The 15,918-nt window shown below is 67.5% G+C and overlaps 3 protein-coding genes across 3 annotated transcripts in view; 2 read left to right on the top strand and 1 right to left on the bottom strand.

The window, feature by feature from the left end:
- Positions 1–5,619, top strand: part of EMIHUDRAFT_106292 (hypothetical protein) — a gene marked incomplete at both ends in the record, with an annotated part of 6,124 nt that extends 505 nt beyond the window's left edge. The window contains one exon of the mRNA XM_005760306.1: positions 800–5,619. Within this exon, the coding sequence (XP_005760363.1) occupies positions 800–5,619 (4,820 nt within the window). The remainder of the gene's footprint in view (positions 1–799) is intronic.
- A 3,762-nt stretch (positions 5,620–9,381) lies between these two features.
- On the bottom strand, positions 9,382–11,028 carry EMIHUDRAFT_106294 (hypothetical protein; the record flags this gene model as incomplete). Its single annotated transcript, XM_005760307.1, has 1 exon — positions 9,382–11,028. One exon carries the CDS (start codon positions 11,026–11,028, stop codon positions 9,382–9,384), a length of 1,647 nt encoding a protein of 548 aa, XP_005760364.1.
- A 1,153-nt stretch (positions 11,029–12,181) lies between these two features.
- Positions 12,182–15,854, top strand: EMIHUDRAFT_453221 (hypothetical protein; the record flags this gene model as incomplete). The annotated part of the gene is made up of 10 exons (XM_005760308.1): positions 12,182–12,508; positions 12,584–12,673; positions 12,921–13,097; positions 13,237–13,323; positions 13,694–13,822; positions 14,084–14,335; positions 14,587–14,712; positions 14,968–15,042; positions 15,227–15,323; positions 15,510–15,854. The coding sequence occupies 10 exons, from the start codon at positions 12,182–12,184 to the stop codon at positions 15,668–15,670; spliced, it is 1,521 nt and encodes a 506-aa protein (XP_005760365.1). The 3' UTR covers positions 15,671–15,854.
- Between the last annotated feature and the right edge of the window lie 64 nt (positions 15,855–15,918).

A 15,918-nucleotide genomic window follows, 5' to 3' on the forward strand; every position in this document is an offset into this window, starting at 1 on the left:
CGCCACCACCATCGCCGCCGCCGCCGTCTCCGCCGCCACCCTCGCCGCCGCCGCCCTCGACCGCCCCCCTCGCCGCCGCCCTCGCCGCCGCCGCCCTCGCCGCCCCCATCGCCGCCGCCACCCTCGCCACCGCCACCCTCCCCGCCGCCGCCCTCGCCACCACCTCCATCACCGCCCCCACCCTCGCCACCTCCCTCGCCACCACCGCCCTCACCACCGCCACCCTTGCCGCCGCCGCCCTCGCCACCGCCACCCTCGCCGCCGCCGCCCTCTCCGCCTCCATCACCGCCTCCACCCTCGCCGCCGCCGCCCTCGCCGCCACCGCCCTCGCCGCCGCCGCCGTCTCCGCCTCCACCCTCGCCGCCGCCCTCGCCGCCCCCACCCTCGCCACCCCCTCCCTCACCGCCACCCCCGTCGCCGCCACCACCCTCGCCGCCTCCACCCTCGCCGCCTCCACCCTTGCCGCCACCGCCCTCGCCGCCACCGCCCAGCCCGCCGCCGCCATCGCCACCGCCGCCCTCGCCGCCGCCGCCCTCGCCTCCGCCACCCTCACCCCCGCCACCCAGCCCGCCGCCGCCCTCACCGCCTCCGCCCTCGCCGCCGCCTCCATCGCCGCCGCCACCCTCGCCGCCACCCTCGCCGCCGCCACCCTCGCCGCCGCCACCCTCACCGCCACCGCCGTCGCCGCCACCTCCATCACCGCCGCCGCCGTCGCCACCGCCGTCGCCGCCGCCGCCCTCTCCGCCGCCCACCCCACCCCCTTCCGCGCCCCCCGCGCCGCCGCCTGCGCCCGGGGTAGTCACTGTGGTCTCTTCAAGCTCAAACTTCACCATCGAGCAGAGCGACACGTCGGGCGAAGCTTCGTCAGACTTCTCCTTGGCGTACAAGGCCAGCAGCACGTTCGCCTACAGCGTCTACAGCGTCAGCCCCACCGGCGCCAGGCGTCGGCGTCTTGCCACGACACTCGTCTTCGCCGGGCAGTGCGGCGGCACAGCTTGCTGCAACGACTGGTGCGCCTGCGGCGAGGACATCGACGTGACCCAGGCTCACCGGGGCGGCACGCTGCTGGTTCAGGTGGACTCCGAGCCCGAGGGCTGTGGCATCGGCAGCCCAGCCCAGTTCAAGGTTGAGGTTGCGACCGCTGCCCCTCCGCCTCCGCCTCCATCTCCACCTCTGTCTCCTCCAGAGGAAGCCGAACCCCTTGTGGAAGCGGCCGTCGCCGCGAGCGTCACCGTCGCGACCACAGCAGCAACAGCTACCGCTGCCACCGCAGCCGCGGCGGTCTCGGCGTCGATCGGAGCAATCAAAGCGGCCGAGGCCGCGGCCCTAGTGGCGGGCGCCATCGCCGCCGCCGCCGCGGCGGCGGCCGCCGCCAAGGCAGCCAGGGGCGCCGCCAGAGCGGCGGTACTGAGAAAGGAGCTACGCAAGCGCAAGGAGGGAAACGCCAAGCTCGAGCGGACCATTAGTCGTCTTCGCGAGCAGGTTGCGGCAGCGAGTGCATCCACTCCGATCAGTCAAGAGTCTCGTTCTGCTGCTTGGATCGACAGCACCGCAACGGCTGTGTGCGAAGCGTCGAGCGCTGTGATGGACTCGCCGCTCGCTGCGGTCGAGGCTTGGTCGCTCGACGAGATGCTCGAGGCCCCCGAGGTGAGCATCTCTGCTCTCCTCGCCAAGGCGCTGCGCTCGCCGTTGCAAGAAGCGGCGAAAGCGAGTGGCGCGGTGGTCGTTGGCGGCCGCCGCTCTGTTTGTGTGGCCGAGGCGCCGGAAGGCTTGCTTGAGAAGGCCTTCGCGGAGCAGCTGGGCGAGGACGCACAGTGCGAGGAGCGACTCGCGGCACTCTTGGGCACCCGCGACTTCAGCGAGACGCTGGCTCACGCGCTCGCTCCCGCGCTGCGAGCGCTGCACGAGAGCTCGCCCGCGGCGCTGAGCCGGGCGTCGGTGGCGAGGGTCGAGTCCGCACCTCCGCTCTCTGGCAAGTTCATCGCCACCGCCGAGGAGGCGCAGCCGACGCTGCGTGCGCGGCTCGACGTCGCCGGCGAGCTGGGCTCCCTCTCCCTCACCTCGCTCAAGGAGCGGCTGTGCGCGCTGCTCGAGCTCGAGCCGGCGCTGGTGAACGTCACCGCCGGCGAGGGCGAGGCTGAGGGCACGAGCGACGGGGAGGGTGAGGGCGACGGCCCATCGGCGGAGCTCTGCATCGAGGTGACCTGCGTCTCGCCGGACACGCTGCTGCTCTCTGCTTCGGCGACGCGGCTCCACGCGCTGCCGCCCGGGCCGAGCTCGGAGCTCGGAGTGACGCTCGTGCGCTCTGCCGAGGCGAGCGTGGACCTGGTCGTGCCCGCGCTGCGCTTCGGCGAGGTGTCGGCGCTCTTCGGAGGGCTCGCCGCCATCATCGGCAAGCGGCCGGAGGTGCCGCTTCTCCAGGCGATGAAGCAGGAGCACCACGGAGCAGCGGACTCCCGCGAGCCCTTCACCACGGGCAACTACAGCATCTCGACAACGTCCGCGATCGAGCACACCTTTGTCGTCGCGCCACAGGAAGGGCCGAGGCTGATGGAGTCGGCACGGCCCCTCCTGCTCGGCGAGGCCGCGCCGTCGGGAGCGGGGCCCGACGAGCAGGACTCGTGGTGGCCTCACGAGCCCGCGCTGCGCGACGACCCGACGCGCCGCTCCCACTGCCGCGTGCCGCGCCCGATGGAGGAGTTTGCAGAGGCGCGGGCGGAGGTGGACACGCACCTGGCGGCGGTGGGCGTGCCTCCGATCCGGGACGACGAGTTCATCGCCCTCCGCCTCTACACCGGCCCCATGTTCGAGAAGTACTGCGCCGTGCTGCGCGGCGTGCCGCCCGGCTCCGCCTTCCTGACGGGCAAGTTCCAAAAGCTCTGCCTGGGCAACACCTACCCGGCGACCATCTACGCGCTGGGCGACGCGCTCTCCAAGCTGAGCAAGATCTCGCGCGCGGAGAAGGTGTACCGCGGCGTGGCGGGGCTGCGCCTGCCGGACGAGTTCCTCACCCGCGACGAGTTCGGCGTCCGCGGAGGCGTCGAGTTCGGCTTCCTGTCGGCGACGACGGACCGCAGCGTCGCGCTGGCGTACGCGGCGAGCGGCTCGTCGACGGGCGTGGTGTACGAGATCCAGCAGACGATGGGGAGCCGCGGCGCCGACATCTCGTGGTGCAGCCAGTACCCGTTCGAGAAGGAGGTGTGCTTCGCGCCGCTGCTCGGGCTCGAGGTGCAGGAGGGGGCGGGCGGCGCGCCGGCCAAGCGGATCGAGGGCGGCGTGGTGGTCGTCGAGCTGCTGGCGAGCGTGTCGCACGGCAGTACGGAGGAGGAAATGTCGCCTGATGCAGTGACGCGTGCGCGCCCTTCCTTTCTCGCAAAGCACTTGCTTCCCTGCATCCGCCGCGTGTTCCCGATGAAGTCGCTGGCAGCGGCCGAGGCTGCTGCTAGCAATGCGGAGCAGGATGCGGCGGCGTCCATGAAGCGTGTCGAAGATGAAGAAGCGCGAGCACAGGCGAGGGCACAGCACCTGAAGGTGCAGCTGCTTGCGCAAGACAACGAGTCGGTGGAGCACCACGCGACCATCCAAGGTCTGAGGCTCGACTTGGCTCACGCGCTGGCACACAATGCCAAGCTGACGGAGGAGGACCTCGCCAGAGCGGAGGCGTGGCTAAGCTCCAAGGCTCTGGCCGCCTGCGAGGCATCAGGTGATGCGACGAGCCCGTCAGAGGTGCCCGACGAGGCGGAGAGCTGGTGCATCGAGCAGCTGATCGACGGCCGCGAGGTCAACATCAAAGGCATCCTCAGCCACATGCTGCGACGTCGGCTGCAGTGGGCAGCAAAGGGGTGCGACGCCGTGTGGAGCAGCTCGCTTGAGAAGGCCTTCGCGATGCACCTGGGCGAGCATGCACAGTGCGAGGAGCGACTCGCCGCCTACCTGCACGAAGAAGGACTCGGCCAGGTGATGGCTCACGCGCTCGCTCCCGCGCTGCGAGCGCTGCACGAGAGCTCGCCCGCGGCGCTGAGCCGGGCGTCGGTGGCGAGGGTCGAGTCCGCACCTCCGCTCTCTGGCAAGTTCATCGCCACCGCCGAGGAGGCGCAGCCGACGCTGCGTGCGCGGCTCGACGTCGCCGGCGAGCTGGGCTCCCTCTCCCTCACCTCGCTCAAGGAGCGGCTGTGCGCGCTGCTCGAGCTCGAGCCGGCGCTGGTGAACGTCACCGCCGGCGAGGGCGAGGCTGAGGGCACGAGCGACGGGGAGGGTGAGGGCGACGGCCCATCGGCGGAGCTCTGCATCGAGGTGACCTGCGTCTCGCCGGACACGCTGCTGCTCTCTGCTTCGGCGACGCGGCTCCACGCGCTGCCGCCCGGGCTGAGCTCGGAGCTCGGAGTGACGCTCGTGCGCTCTGCCGAGGCGAGCGTGGACCTGGTCGTGCCCGCGCTGCGCTTCGGCGAGGTGTCGGCGCTCTTCGGAGGGCTCGCCGCCATCATCGGCAAGCGGCCGGAGGTGCCGCTTCTCCAGGCGATGAAGCAGGAGCACCACGGAGCAGCGGACTCCCGCGAGCCCTTCACCACGGGCAACTACAGCATCTCGACGACGTCCGCGATCGAGCACACCTTTGTCGTCGCGCCACAGGAAGGGCCGAGGCTGATGGAGTCGGCGCGGCCCCTCCTGCTCGGCGAGGCCGCGCCGTCGGGAGCGGGGCCCGACGAGCAGGACTCGTGGTGGCCTCACGAGCCCGCGCTGCGCGACGACCCGACGCGCCGCTCCCACTGCCGCGTGCCGCGCCCGATGGAGGAGTTTGCAGAGGCGCGGGCGGAGGTGGACACGCACCTGGCGGCGGTGGGCGTGCCTCCGATCCGGGACGACGAGTTCATCGCCCTCCGCCTCTACACCGGCCCCATGTTCGAGAAGTACTGCGCCGTGCTGCGCGGCGTGCCGCCCGGCTCCGCCTTCCTGACGGGCAAGTTCCAAAAGCTCTGCCTGGGCAACACCTACCCGGCGACCATCTACGCGCTGGGCGACGCGCTCTCCAAGCTGAGCAAGATCTCGCGCGCGGAGAAGGTGTACCGCGGCGTGGCGGGGCTGCGCCTGCCGGACGAGTTCCTCACCCGCGACGAGTTCGGCGTCCGCGGAGGCGTCGAGTTCGGCTTCCTGTCGGCGACGACGGACCGCAGCGTCGCGCTGGCGTACGCGGCGAGCGGCTCGTCGACGGGCGTGGTGTACGAGATCCAGCAGACGATGGGGAGCCGCGGCGCCGACATCTCGTGGTGCAGCCAGTACCCGTTCGAGAAGGAGGTGTGCTTCGCGCCGCTGCTCGGGCTCGAGGTGCAGGAGGGGGCGGGCGGCGCGCCGGCCAAGCGGATCGAGGGCGGCGTGGTGGTCGTCGAGCTGCTGGCGAGCGTGTCGCACGGCAGTACGGAGGAGGCACCGCCACCGGAGCTGCAGCCCCTGCCCGACTCGGCCCCGTCGGGCCATCTCTCATCGCGCAAGTCGAAAGGCGCGAGCATCGCGCCGACCGCATCAGTGTCAGCCGCTGAAGACGACGACGATGGTCAGGCTGACGGTGCCAACGTGGATGATGGCCCGCGGCTGTCTACGTACGCCCACACACAGAGTCTCTAGACGGACCGGCGGCGACCAAACCCTGATGGGGTGGGTTGGGGCCCTGCGGTGGGTGGGTGCACGCAGCTCGCAGGAGGGGGGAGGGGGGGTTCCGGGGTCTTGAGGGGGGACCTGATGCCTTTACGTGCAGCTGTGACGGGCTGTGGCATGTCATGTACCGTCAATGTACGGCAGTTGATTGAGTTGTGCGCACGTTGTGTTTTCTCTTTTGTCGCGCCCCGCCGTCTGTTCACTGAACGGGAGAGGCCACAGGGTGATCGCGAGAGGGGCGCATCGGGGCACGACGACACGCGTGATGATGTTGGAGACGCTGGCGGGCATCGTGCGGCGGCGGCAAGCAGGTGTGCCGCCGCGCGAGCGACGCTCCGAGATCGCCCGAGATAGCGCAGCGCGGCCCCGAGATCGCCCGAGATTGCGCGAGATCGACCGAGATCGCGCGGCGCGGCCCGAGGCGAGGTGGATGGGTGGGTTGGGAGCAAGGGGGCGGAAGTGGCCAGTGCGGTAGATCGGTCAGTCGGGGCGCAAGAGGTGGCCTGTGAGCCATCCGGCTTACATTTACCCTGCGTTCTTGCACATGGAGTGCAAGATACTCGTGTTCTGTTGCCGTCCTAAACTGTCACTCCCCTCTCTCCCGGCCGGGGTGGGGCGCGCGCGGGGGGCGGCGGGTGTGCGGGGGATGTCTGTGGGCCCGAGAGCGATATGCCATGTCCGCCTTGCGTTTGTTTCATAACATCGAAGGCTAAGCTCAAAAAAAATACATTGTCTAACAATACAAGCCCCTCTCACAGAAAAGCAGACCGGAAAGAATTTCACAACTTCCTTACCGGTTCGCTTGTACCCACAATTAATTGTACGAATTTGTGGTAACTACTTGGACTTGGACCCAAGACCTACTGACAGGACGGCAACGTACTGGTTGGTTATTGGACTAGGGTCCTTGTTGGACTAGGGTCCGCGCTCGCCGCCGGATCAGGGCGCGCGGAAGTACAGGCGGTACGCGGGAAGCGCCTGCTGCGGTATTTCGCACACGAGCTCGTCATAGTCCATGACGGCCCCGTCGCGCGCGCCGTCCATGCACTCGTAGTTGTGCGCCGCCGAGACGAACGCGTAGTGCGAGTTGAACTGCGGTTGCAGCGCTCGATCTTTGAGCTTGCTGCTGCTCGTCAAATTGCTGGGTCGCGTGTAGTCAGGCTTGCGGCTCACCGGGTACACCATTCCAGGAGCGACGAACGCGGCGATGAGGACGTGCTCGCCGGCGGAGTTTGGCGGGTTGCGCTGCTCCTTGAACTCGCCCGTGGCGTAGCGGCAAGCGTACTCGGCGTAGGTGGTCAAGTCGCGGTAGGGCACGACGGCGAATCCATCTCTACACACGCTGTCGGAGACCTCGTGCGAGCAGCCGTGCAGCGCGAGCATGATGTTCTGGTTCTGCAGCTTGTCGCGAGGAAGGAAGCGCGCGCGGAGCTGCGCAAACACTGCTGCCTTCTCGCCCGTGCGGTCGCCGCCGGGGTAGACCGGGTTGAAGGGTCCGGGAGTTGCGCCCGAGGAGCGGCGCGAGTCCATCTGCTCGACGAGATTGTAAAAGGCGTGGCGATCGCTGGGATGATCATCCATAAGTTTGTATCTTGCGGTCGTACCATCTCCACCATCCGCTGAGCCACTGAAGCCACGTGCGTCTTGAAGCCGCGCGGAGGGGCCTCCAACGCCAAATACTGATCATCGTTCCGCACGAAAGGTAGCCGCGGTCTACCAGTTAGGCAGCCGAACGCAAGCTCGAGGGATGTGCTGCCAGTCTTGCCGAGGGTGTAGAGGAGGAGGCGGTCCGTTGTGGAGTTCCAAGGGGTGACGTCAAGGCTGGGGCCGGCCACCGCAGAGGTGAGCAGTGAGAGCAGCAAGGCAGGCATATCAGCCGCTTGCGGCAAGCACAGGTGGGTCGCGCACGCAGCACGCACGCGCGGCAGCTGCGACAAAAGTAGCCTCAAAACCGGTTGTCTACAACCTGCAGCTCCACGAAGTGCGCGTGTCGAAACCTCTCCGCGCGTCTGCTCGGGTACGTACGTACTTTTAGCTTACTGGGAGAAAAGAGAGAGGGGGTTGTGTTCTCTAGGCCCCTAGGGGCCCTACGCGCGGCGTGAGAGCTCGGAAGCGAGCTTAGCACGGCGATCGAGGATGGCACGGTTCACCCCCTTCACCGAAGCGATGGAGATGCGTTCCGCGTTGTGTATGCAGCGCTCAGCCGACCGCGGCATGATGCTGCACATGCCGAGGGGGCGGAGGGAGCCGTCTTCCTTGACGAGGCACAAGGCTTTGAGGTCGGCGTCGAGCTGCTGTAGCCGAGGGTGCTCGACGCCCCACGAGAATGCGGTGAAGTAGTTAAGGAGGCACTTGGAGCCACGTTCGCTGTCGGTGATGATGCGCACAAAGTCGTAGTCGACGTGGTTGGGGCCTCCAGCTCTGGTATGAAAATTCCCCTTTATTCACGAATCAATCAATCAATTCACGAGGCGGCCCGAGGGAACCGTGGTGTAGGTTCCCTAGTGGCGTGCTGTGAACAAACAGCGAAGAAGACGCCTGATGAAAATTCTTCCTCTGTTAGTGCCAGTGCGCGCCAGTCCGTGCCCACCTAGAGTTTCGTCAATCTTTCTTGTGCGTGTCTTGGCATGACTCGAGCACACTCTTGGGATGCCCCCCGGGGGTGTCTTGGACTAGTTGCAAATACGGGTGGTGTGAACATGATGAATTTTGATGGTTTTTTGTCCGTGTTGCTCCCAGCGCCCTCGCCCGCTCTCCCTGAGGCCATGGCTGGTGCTACTAGTATGGGGGGCTACCTGGCTACCGCGAGAGCGACCCAACTCGTCGACATCGTCCGATGGTGGTGCCGCAAAGTCAGCCTTCGGAGGCTATCGTCGCGTCGAGCCGGCGGTGACCGTGACATGTGGTTCCACCACCCCTCGTAGGCTTTGCCTCTGACCGCCACCGTTCCCAGGCTGCCTAATGGGATGGAAAGGAAGGCTGGGCGAGCGTATAGAAGCGTGCTCGACCTCGTCGTGGCAGCCTGCACGGCAGCGCTGGCTGGCGCGATGAGCGTCGTGCCACCTGACCCGAGACGGGGCGCAGGCGTCGTACCGAGCGCGTCGAGACCGTGCCCTGATGCGCTCTGCACGGGTGAGTCACGTCGGCGTCAAAGGAGCGATGTGTGACCTGTCAGAGCTTGATCTCCGATCTCAGCGACGTCGAGTCGCCTTCGGTGGCGACAGCTAGGATGCATCTCCTCCGTCGTTTTTCGCGCGATGGCCTTGAGAAGCTGGCGGTCCGCACGCACACGGACCTTGTGTGTGCACGGAACGCTTAAAAAGTGGGTGCTCTACGTCACTTTTTTTGAGTAGATAAGTGCCGAGCTGGCCGTGACAGCACATTTTTCGCAGTTTTAGGCGGCGGAGGTTTTGCACGACAGACTTTTTGCACAACTAGTCCTTGGCATGCACACTCTTGGGATGGCCTCGTGCGCCCTGCGACAGACGCGAGACGTACTACGAAGAGTTACGAAATATTGTATACAATATACAAACAGGGTGTGTGGACTATTCGGAGCCCTCGACTTGTACGCTCCCTAGAGCCGACGCCAAGGGTTGTAAGCACCTCAGTATACAGAGCGGCGCGCGCAATCCCCTCTCGCGCTCCCTCAATCTACGGTAATCCAGGCGATTGCATTGCAGCGTAAGCCTCCAATTGAGAGAAACGGCGCGTGCCAAGCCTTTCGATGCATCAGACAAGCAAGTCGCGCAGCTGCTGTCCTTCCTCCTGGACAGCTGCGTTCTCTGGGTGCGCCTGCAGCGCCGCTGTCGCCGCCTCGGGCGCGCGTGCAGTCACAGCACGCTGCCTCCGCGCCCGCGCCGAGGCGTCGGTGCCGAAGCACACGTTGCGCAGCGCCCAGCAACCCATTTCCTGCACTTCCTCCACTTCCGGGAGAGCCTGCATCGCCGCCACTACTGCCTCAATCGCACCCGCGTCGGCTGCGCGCTGCTTGCGTGCGAGCCCTACGGCGTCGTCGCCGTAGCACACGTTGCCCAGCGCCGCGCAGCCATGCTGTTGCACGCCCGCCTCCTGCGGGTGAGCCTGCAGCGCTGCCACGACCGCCTCGATCGCGCCCGCGTCTGCTGCGCGCTGGCTGCGTGCGCGCCCCGCGGCGTCGGTGCCGGAGCACACGTTGACCAGCGCCGCACAGATATGCTGTTGCACCCCCTCCACCTGCGGGTGAGCCTGCAGCGCCGCCACCACCGCCTCGATCGCGCCCGCGTCGGCTGCGCGCTGTATGCGTGCCGGCCCTGCGGCGTCGTCGCCGGAGCACACGTTGCCCAGCGCCGCGCAGCCACGCTGTTGCAAGCCCGCCACCTGTGGGTGAGCCTGCAGCGCTGCCAGGACCGCCTCGATCGCGCCCGCGGCTACTGCGCGCTGCTTGCGTGCGCGCCCTGCGGCGTCGTCGCCGGAGCACACGTTGGTCAGCGCCGCGCAGCCACGCTGTTGCAAGCCCGCCACCTGTGGGTGAGCCTGCAGCGCTGCCACGACCGCCTCGATCGCGCCCGCGGCTACTGCGCGCTGCTTGCGTGCGCGCCCTGCGGCGTCGTTGACGAAGCACACGTTGGTCAGCGCCGCGCAGCCTTCCGCCTGCACCTCCGCCTCCTGCGGGTGAGCCTGCAGCGCCGCCACGATTGCCTCGATCGCGCCCGCGTCCGCCGCAACTTGCTCGTTCTGATCCTCCATGCACAGTTCCTCCAAGCGCTTGCATGCCGCAGCAGCGACGCGGCTGTCCGACACGTGCACGCGCAGCGCCGCCGTCGCCGCCGCCACGTCCATCGCCTGCACCGCCGCATTGCTCGGCGGCGCGTCATGCGGTGCGGCGCCAACGCGCTGCCGCACCCGCCGCCCTCCCTCCTCGCCAGCCTCGCCAGCCTCGAGCGCCGCCACGCGCGACCGCAGCCGCTCATTCTCCGCCCGCAGCTGTGAGTTCTCGGCCCGCATCTCCGCCACCAGCGGCGCCATCATGCGCTGGCACACGGCGAAGGGGCACGTCGCCTCGTGCGCCGCCTTGTCTGCCAGCAGCCCTGACCACGCGCAACCAGCCTCCGCCGCGGCACACGCTCGCGGCCGCTGCGGGCAGTCTTGCTCGTGTGCGGCGACTTCGCCGCGCGTCGTCGCCAGCCCGCAGTGCGAACATGCCGCCGGCAGCGCCGCGATCCGCTCCTCGTGGCTTCGGCATCGAATCGCCTGGTTCAGTGGTCCGAGAGCCATGCGGCACTCGGGGCAGCGGCGCGGGGCGCGCAGGTTGGAGTCGCAGGAGGCGCAGTAGACGTGGCCCTCCCGGCACTGGTGCTGCGGCCCGTCCTGCACCTCCAGGCAGATGGGGCACTCCATCGTTGTAAAAACCAGTCGATTGGAAGACTTCGCGCCAAACACCGTGACAAAATAAAATAACGCACGGGCCCTCAGCGGAGCTGGGAAGAGGACCGCCGCAAGCGGCGTGGCGTGGAGCGGTTGTGCATCCCTCCGGGGGCCCCTCTGCGCCGGGGAGGCGTTGTTGGAGGCTAGGACGCAAGCGTCCGTCGCCCTTTTCAAACTCGGGGCCCACTCCGCTACGCTCCGTGTACTCCCGTCACTTCCAGCTCACCCCATTTGTCAAATAGGATTCGAATCTCGAACTTCTATTTACTCCTTGAGGTTCCCTCAGGCCCGCCGCCGCGCTCGCTGGACAGCGGCCGTGACTCACCTGCTTCGGGCGCGCTGCTCCTCGGGGATGGCGAGAAGCGGCAGAGGTGATGCTCATAGATGAGCTAGCCCCAGATGCCCCGTTTGCCCCACTGCGGCGCCGCGCTCGTGCCGGCGTGCGAGTGGGTACAATGCGCCCCCTCGGCCGCTCGCGGCCCGGAACGCATCGGGAGATATTCATTCGTATACGCCAAGACGTGCTCTGGCTGCTGCTGCACCTGCGCCGGGGCGCGTGTAAACCCTTGCCACCGCGGGTGCGGCCGCGGCCGCAGTGGTGTAGGCGGACAGTAATGATGCCGCGCGGGCGGAGTGGCGGACACGAGGACGCTGCCGTCGGACGAGGGGTTGCTATCATACGCAAGCACGAGCCGTCGGTGACGCGACGGCGTCATCACCGTTGGCCAGCATAGAAGCGCGAAAACCTGCCCGTGTGTCGGATGCGTCCCCAAACTTGTAGCGCTACATCTTTGGACACACACCGGCGGGCGCTTTCGAGGCGACCGGCAGCATTTTTTCTAGCCACATGGACCTTTTTGCGGCACGATAGCTGGGCTGCAACATACGTGTACCTACACTCGACTACATCTACGACTGCAACGGCGCGCAGCGCCGAAGAAAATTTTGGGGCTTCTCGAGCGGCGGCCGGTGTGGACGCCGTTGTTTCGCAGCTCGGTCGGGGGGGGGCGCCCCTGCGTTTCCCTGTAGCCGGTTGAATATCATATATACAAAAAAAAATCATTAAGTCGGCGGACTTGTACCTGGAAACGCCCCCGACCTTTTGTGTGGCCGTTGCTCGCCTAGCATGGGAGGCCTCCGCCCCGGCTTCGTCGCCGGCGGCGCCAAGGACGAGAAGGTCAACTCGACGCTTTACGCGCGCATCTCACAGGAGACGTTCGACGAGGCCGTCAAGGAGAACATCGAGGACCTCGACATGGCGCCCGACGAGGCGCTGGAGGACGCGGTCGAGCAGTTCACTTCGCAGGGCATCAACCTGTCCAACATCGTGCGGCGCGTGCCCGGCGCGTCCGCGGAGGACGACCCCGCAGCCGTCCGGCTCGCCCGTGCCCTTGCCGCGTGCGTCGAGGGCCTCGAGGATGAGGAGAGTGAGGAGCTCCTGTACGGCGGCGGCGTGATGCGGCTGACCTTCCTCGCCGCGCGCGGCGGCGCGGCAACCGCCCTCGGCGACGCGGCTGCGGCGCTGAAGCGCGAGGTGCAGCGAGGGCCCGCCGAGGCGACTACGCTGGCCGGCGCCACGTCGGCGGTCGACTCGCTCGTGTCTGGATCGCTGGCGCTGGTAAGCACCCCCTTCCCTCTGCCTCTGCCTCTGCCTCTCCCCCTCCCCCTCCCTCCCTCTCTCCCTCTCTCCCTCTCTCCCTCTCTCCCTCTCTCCCTCTCTCCCTCTCTCCCTCTCTCCCTCTCTCCCTCTCTCCCTCTCTCCCTCTCCCTCTCCCTCTCTCCCTCTCACCCTCTCGCCCTCTCGCCCTCTCTCCCTACCTCCCTACCTCTCTCTCCCTCTCCCTCTCCCTCGCACGTCCCCCAAGGTACATGCGGAGCCAGGAGCGGGGACGGCGGCGCTGGTCGAGGTCCTCGAGGCGCTGACTGTGCTGCTGATGGACGCGGAGAACAGGGAGCGCTTGGGCGTGCGCGGCTGCGCCGCCCTCGTCCTCGTCTCTCGCGTGCACGCCGAGAATGGCCCGCCGCTGCGGGCGTGCTTCCAGGCGCTGCTCCTCTCGGCTCCTCTCGGCTCCTCTCCTCTCGGCTCCTCTCGGCTCCTCTCGGCTCCTCTCGGCTCCTCTCGGCTCCGCTCGGCTTGTGCATATCTCCCCATATCTCCCCATATCTCCCCATATCTCCCAGGCGCTGCGCGCGGCGATGCTTGTGCATGAGCAGCACCGCCAGACGCTAGTCAAGAGCGGAGGAGTGCTCAAGCTGGCGGTGGAGGCGGTTCGGAGGCACGGCAAGCGCACGGAGTGGGCGGACCAAGGCCCGATCCTCGCGGCGTGCGGCGTCGTGCGCGCCTCCCCGCATCTCCCCGCACCTCCCCGCATCTCCCCGCACCTCCCCGCATCTCCCCGCATCTCCCCGCATCTCCCCACACCTCCCCGCATCTCCCCACACCTCCCCGCATCTCCCCGCATCTCCCCGCATCTCCCCACACCTCCCCGCATCTCCCCGCATCTCCCCGCATCTCCCCACATCTCCCCACATCTCCCCACATCTCCCCACATCTCCCCGCATCTCCCCGTATCTCCCCACATCTGAGCAGGTGCGCGCCTCGACGTTCGCGGACAACGCGCGCGCTCGCACCTCAAAGGGCCACGAGCACGCAAAGGCGGCCGTCGAGTTGGGCTTGCTGCCGCTGCTGCTCGAGGCGGCGCGCTCGCCGCTGGGGGCGTCGGCTGGCCCGCTCTCGGAGCTGCTCGCGACGCTGTCTCGCCTGACGGTGATCTCTCCCCATCTCTCCCCATCTCTCCCCATCTCTCCCCATCTCTCGCCTGGCGGTCCCAATCTCTCCCCATATCTCCCCATATCTCCCCCACATCTCACCATATCTCCCCATATCTCCCTCATATCTCCCCATATCTCCCCATATCTCCCCCATATCTCCCCATATCTCCCCCATATCTCCCCCATATCTCCCCATATCTCCCCATATCTCCCCCATATCTCCCCCATATCTCCCCATATCTCCCCCCGTGACCAGGTGACCGACACGATCTGCCAGCAGCTCGCAAAGATGGACGCGCTCAAGCTGGCGATCAGCGAGCTCGCGAACCACGTGACGGACGCGCAGGCGGGTCTGGTTAGCGGCTCCTCGAGCCTTCTGGTGCTGTGCTCACAAGCACGCGTGACGGGCGCGCAGGTGGCCAAGCAGGCGTGCTTCTTCCTCGCAAACATCTCCGGCAACGACAAGTGCAAGGAGTCGATCCGCGAGGGGAGCGGCCACATCGCCATCGTGCAGGCGATGCCACACTCGCGCCCCTGCTTGGGCGTAGCCCCCCTGCGAGTAGCACTTCGTCGGTGAGTCCTCGTCTCCTTGCTACCGATGCTGCTGCACTCCAGCAGGCCCCGCCCATGACTTGTCTCTGCTGGCCCCTCTGCTAGGCGAGACATGGGGAGATGTGGGGAGATATGGGGAGATGTGGGGAGATGTGGGGAGATGTGGGGAGATGTGGGGAGATGTGGGGAGACATGGCCCCCTGCTAGGCGATGCTGCTGCATGCGCACGTCGGGTCGATGCAGACCGACGGCGTCTCTGCGCTCGGCAACATGGCGCTGCGCAAGCCCGAGAACTGCGCCGCCATCGCAGAGTGCGGCGGCATTCCAGCCATTGTCAGCGCGCTGAGCCAGCACCTGGCGCTGCCCCGCATGCAGTCCAAGGCCTCGGAGCAGCCGAGATACGCCGAGATCCGCCGAGAGGAGCGCCTCAGATGAGGAGCAACACTTGGGAGCTGCAGAGCATGCCTTCGAGGCTGTGTGCGCGACACGTCCACGACACGCCCACGACACGCCCACGACACGCCCACGGCACGACCGAGGCACGTCACGGCACGACCCCGCGGCATGCCCCCCCCCCCCCCCCCGCAGGCGTGCCTTGCGATCCGCAACTTGGTCGGCCGCAACCCGGAGCTGGTCGAGCCGATCCTGGACGCGGGCGCCGAGGCGCTCCGACCCCCCCCCACCCTTCCCCCGCCCCCCTTCCCTGTGCATGCTCCGCCCGGAGCCTCCACCCAGCCCTCCTCCTCCTCCGCCCTCCCGCCTTGCCCACACACCCTCTGCGCTGCGGCATGTCTCGACACACCCCTCCCCTCCCCTTTCCAAATGCCATGCTTTTTTTGGCGTTGAGGCGCCCATCCGCGAGGTGATGAACGCACACGCGGACGACTACATGCACAACCTCGCTAAGGCGGCGCTGCGCGACCTGCGCTGCTCCGTCCAGCTGGGCGAGAGAGAGCCGAGAGAGAGAGAGAGAGAGCCGAGAGACAGCCGAGAGAGAGCCGAGAGATAGCCACGGTACACCAGTTGCGCGGCCTGCACTTGCTCCGTCCAAGTTGGGGCTCCTCGTCGCACGGTCGAGCGCCGTGCCGTTCCCTCTCTTTCCTGCACTCGCAGCGTTCTTGCTCCATCAGGCGTCCTCTTCACGGGCGAGGTTGGCGAGGCGCACTGCCTGGCGCAGGGCGAGGCGGGCGGCGAGAACCATTGGGACAAGTTCCTCGAGACGCCCGGCGCGCAGGCGGCCGCGCGCGCAGAGCTCGAGGCGCTCGGCGTCGAGATGGGCGGAGGGCTCTGACCGGAGATGGGAGGCGCGCCGCCGAGCTCCGGTAGACCGCTGCGCGCTGGCTCTCGCCCGTGCTCGCGCGCGCCATCGCTCTTTGCATACAAATCAAGAGAGGATGTTGGTCCCGCCTCTCTTGTGTAATTAGACATGCTGGTTGCTGTGGTTGAATTTTGGCGATAGTTGCGAGAGCTGGCTCAACGTGATTAGCGCTCCCAGCAGCCACAGGCGCGCACGCTAGCGAGTGCGATCAAACGCGGCGC

The sequence above is a fragment of the Emiliania huxleyi genome, assembly GCF_000372725.1.
Source record: "Emiliania huxleyi CCMP1516 unplaced genomic scaffold EMIHUscaffold_76, whole genome shotgun sequence".
In the NCBI taxonomy this organism is placed as follows: Eukaryota; Haptophyta; order Isochrysidales; family Noelaerhabdaceae; genus Emiliania; species Emiliania huxleyi.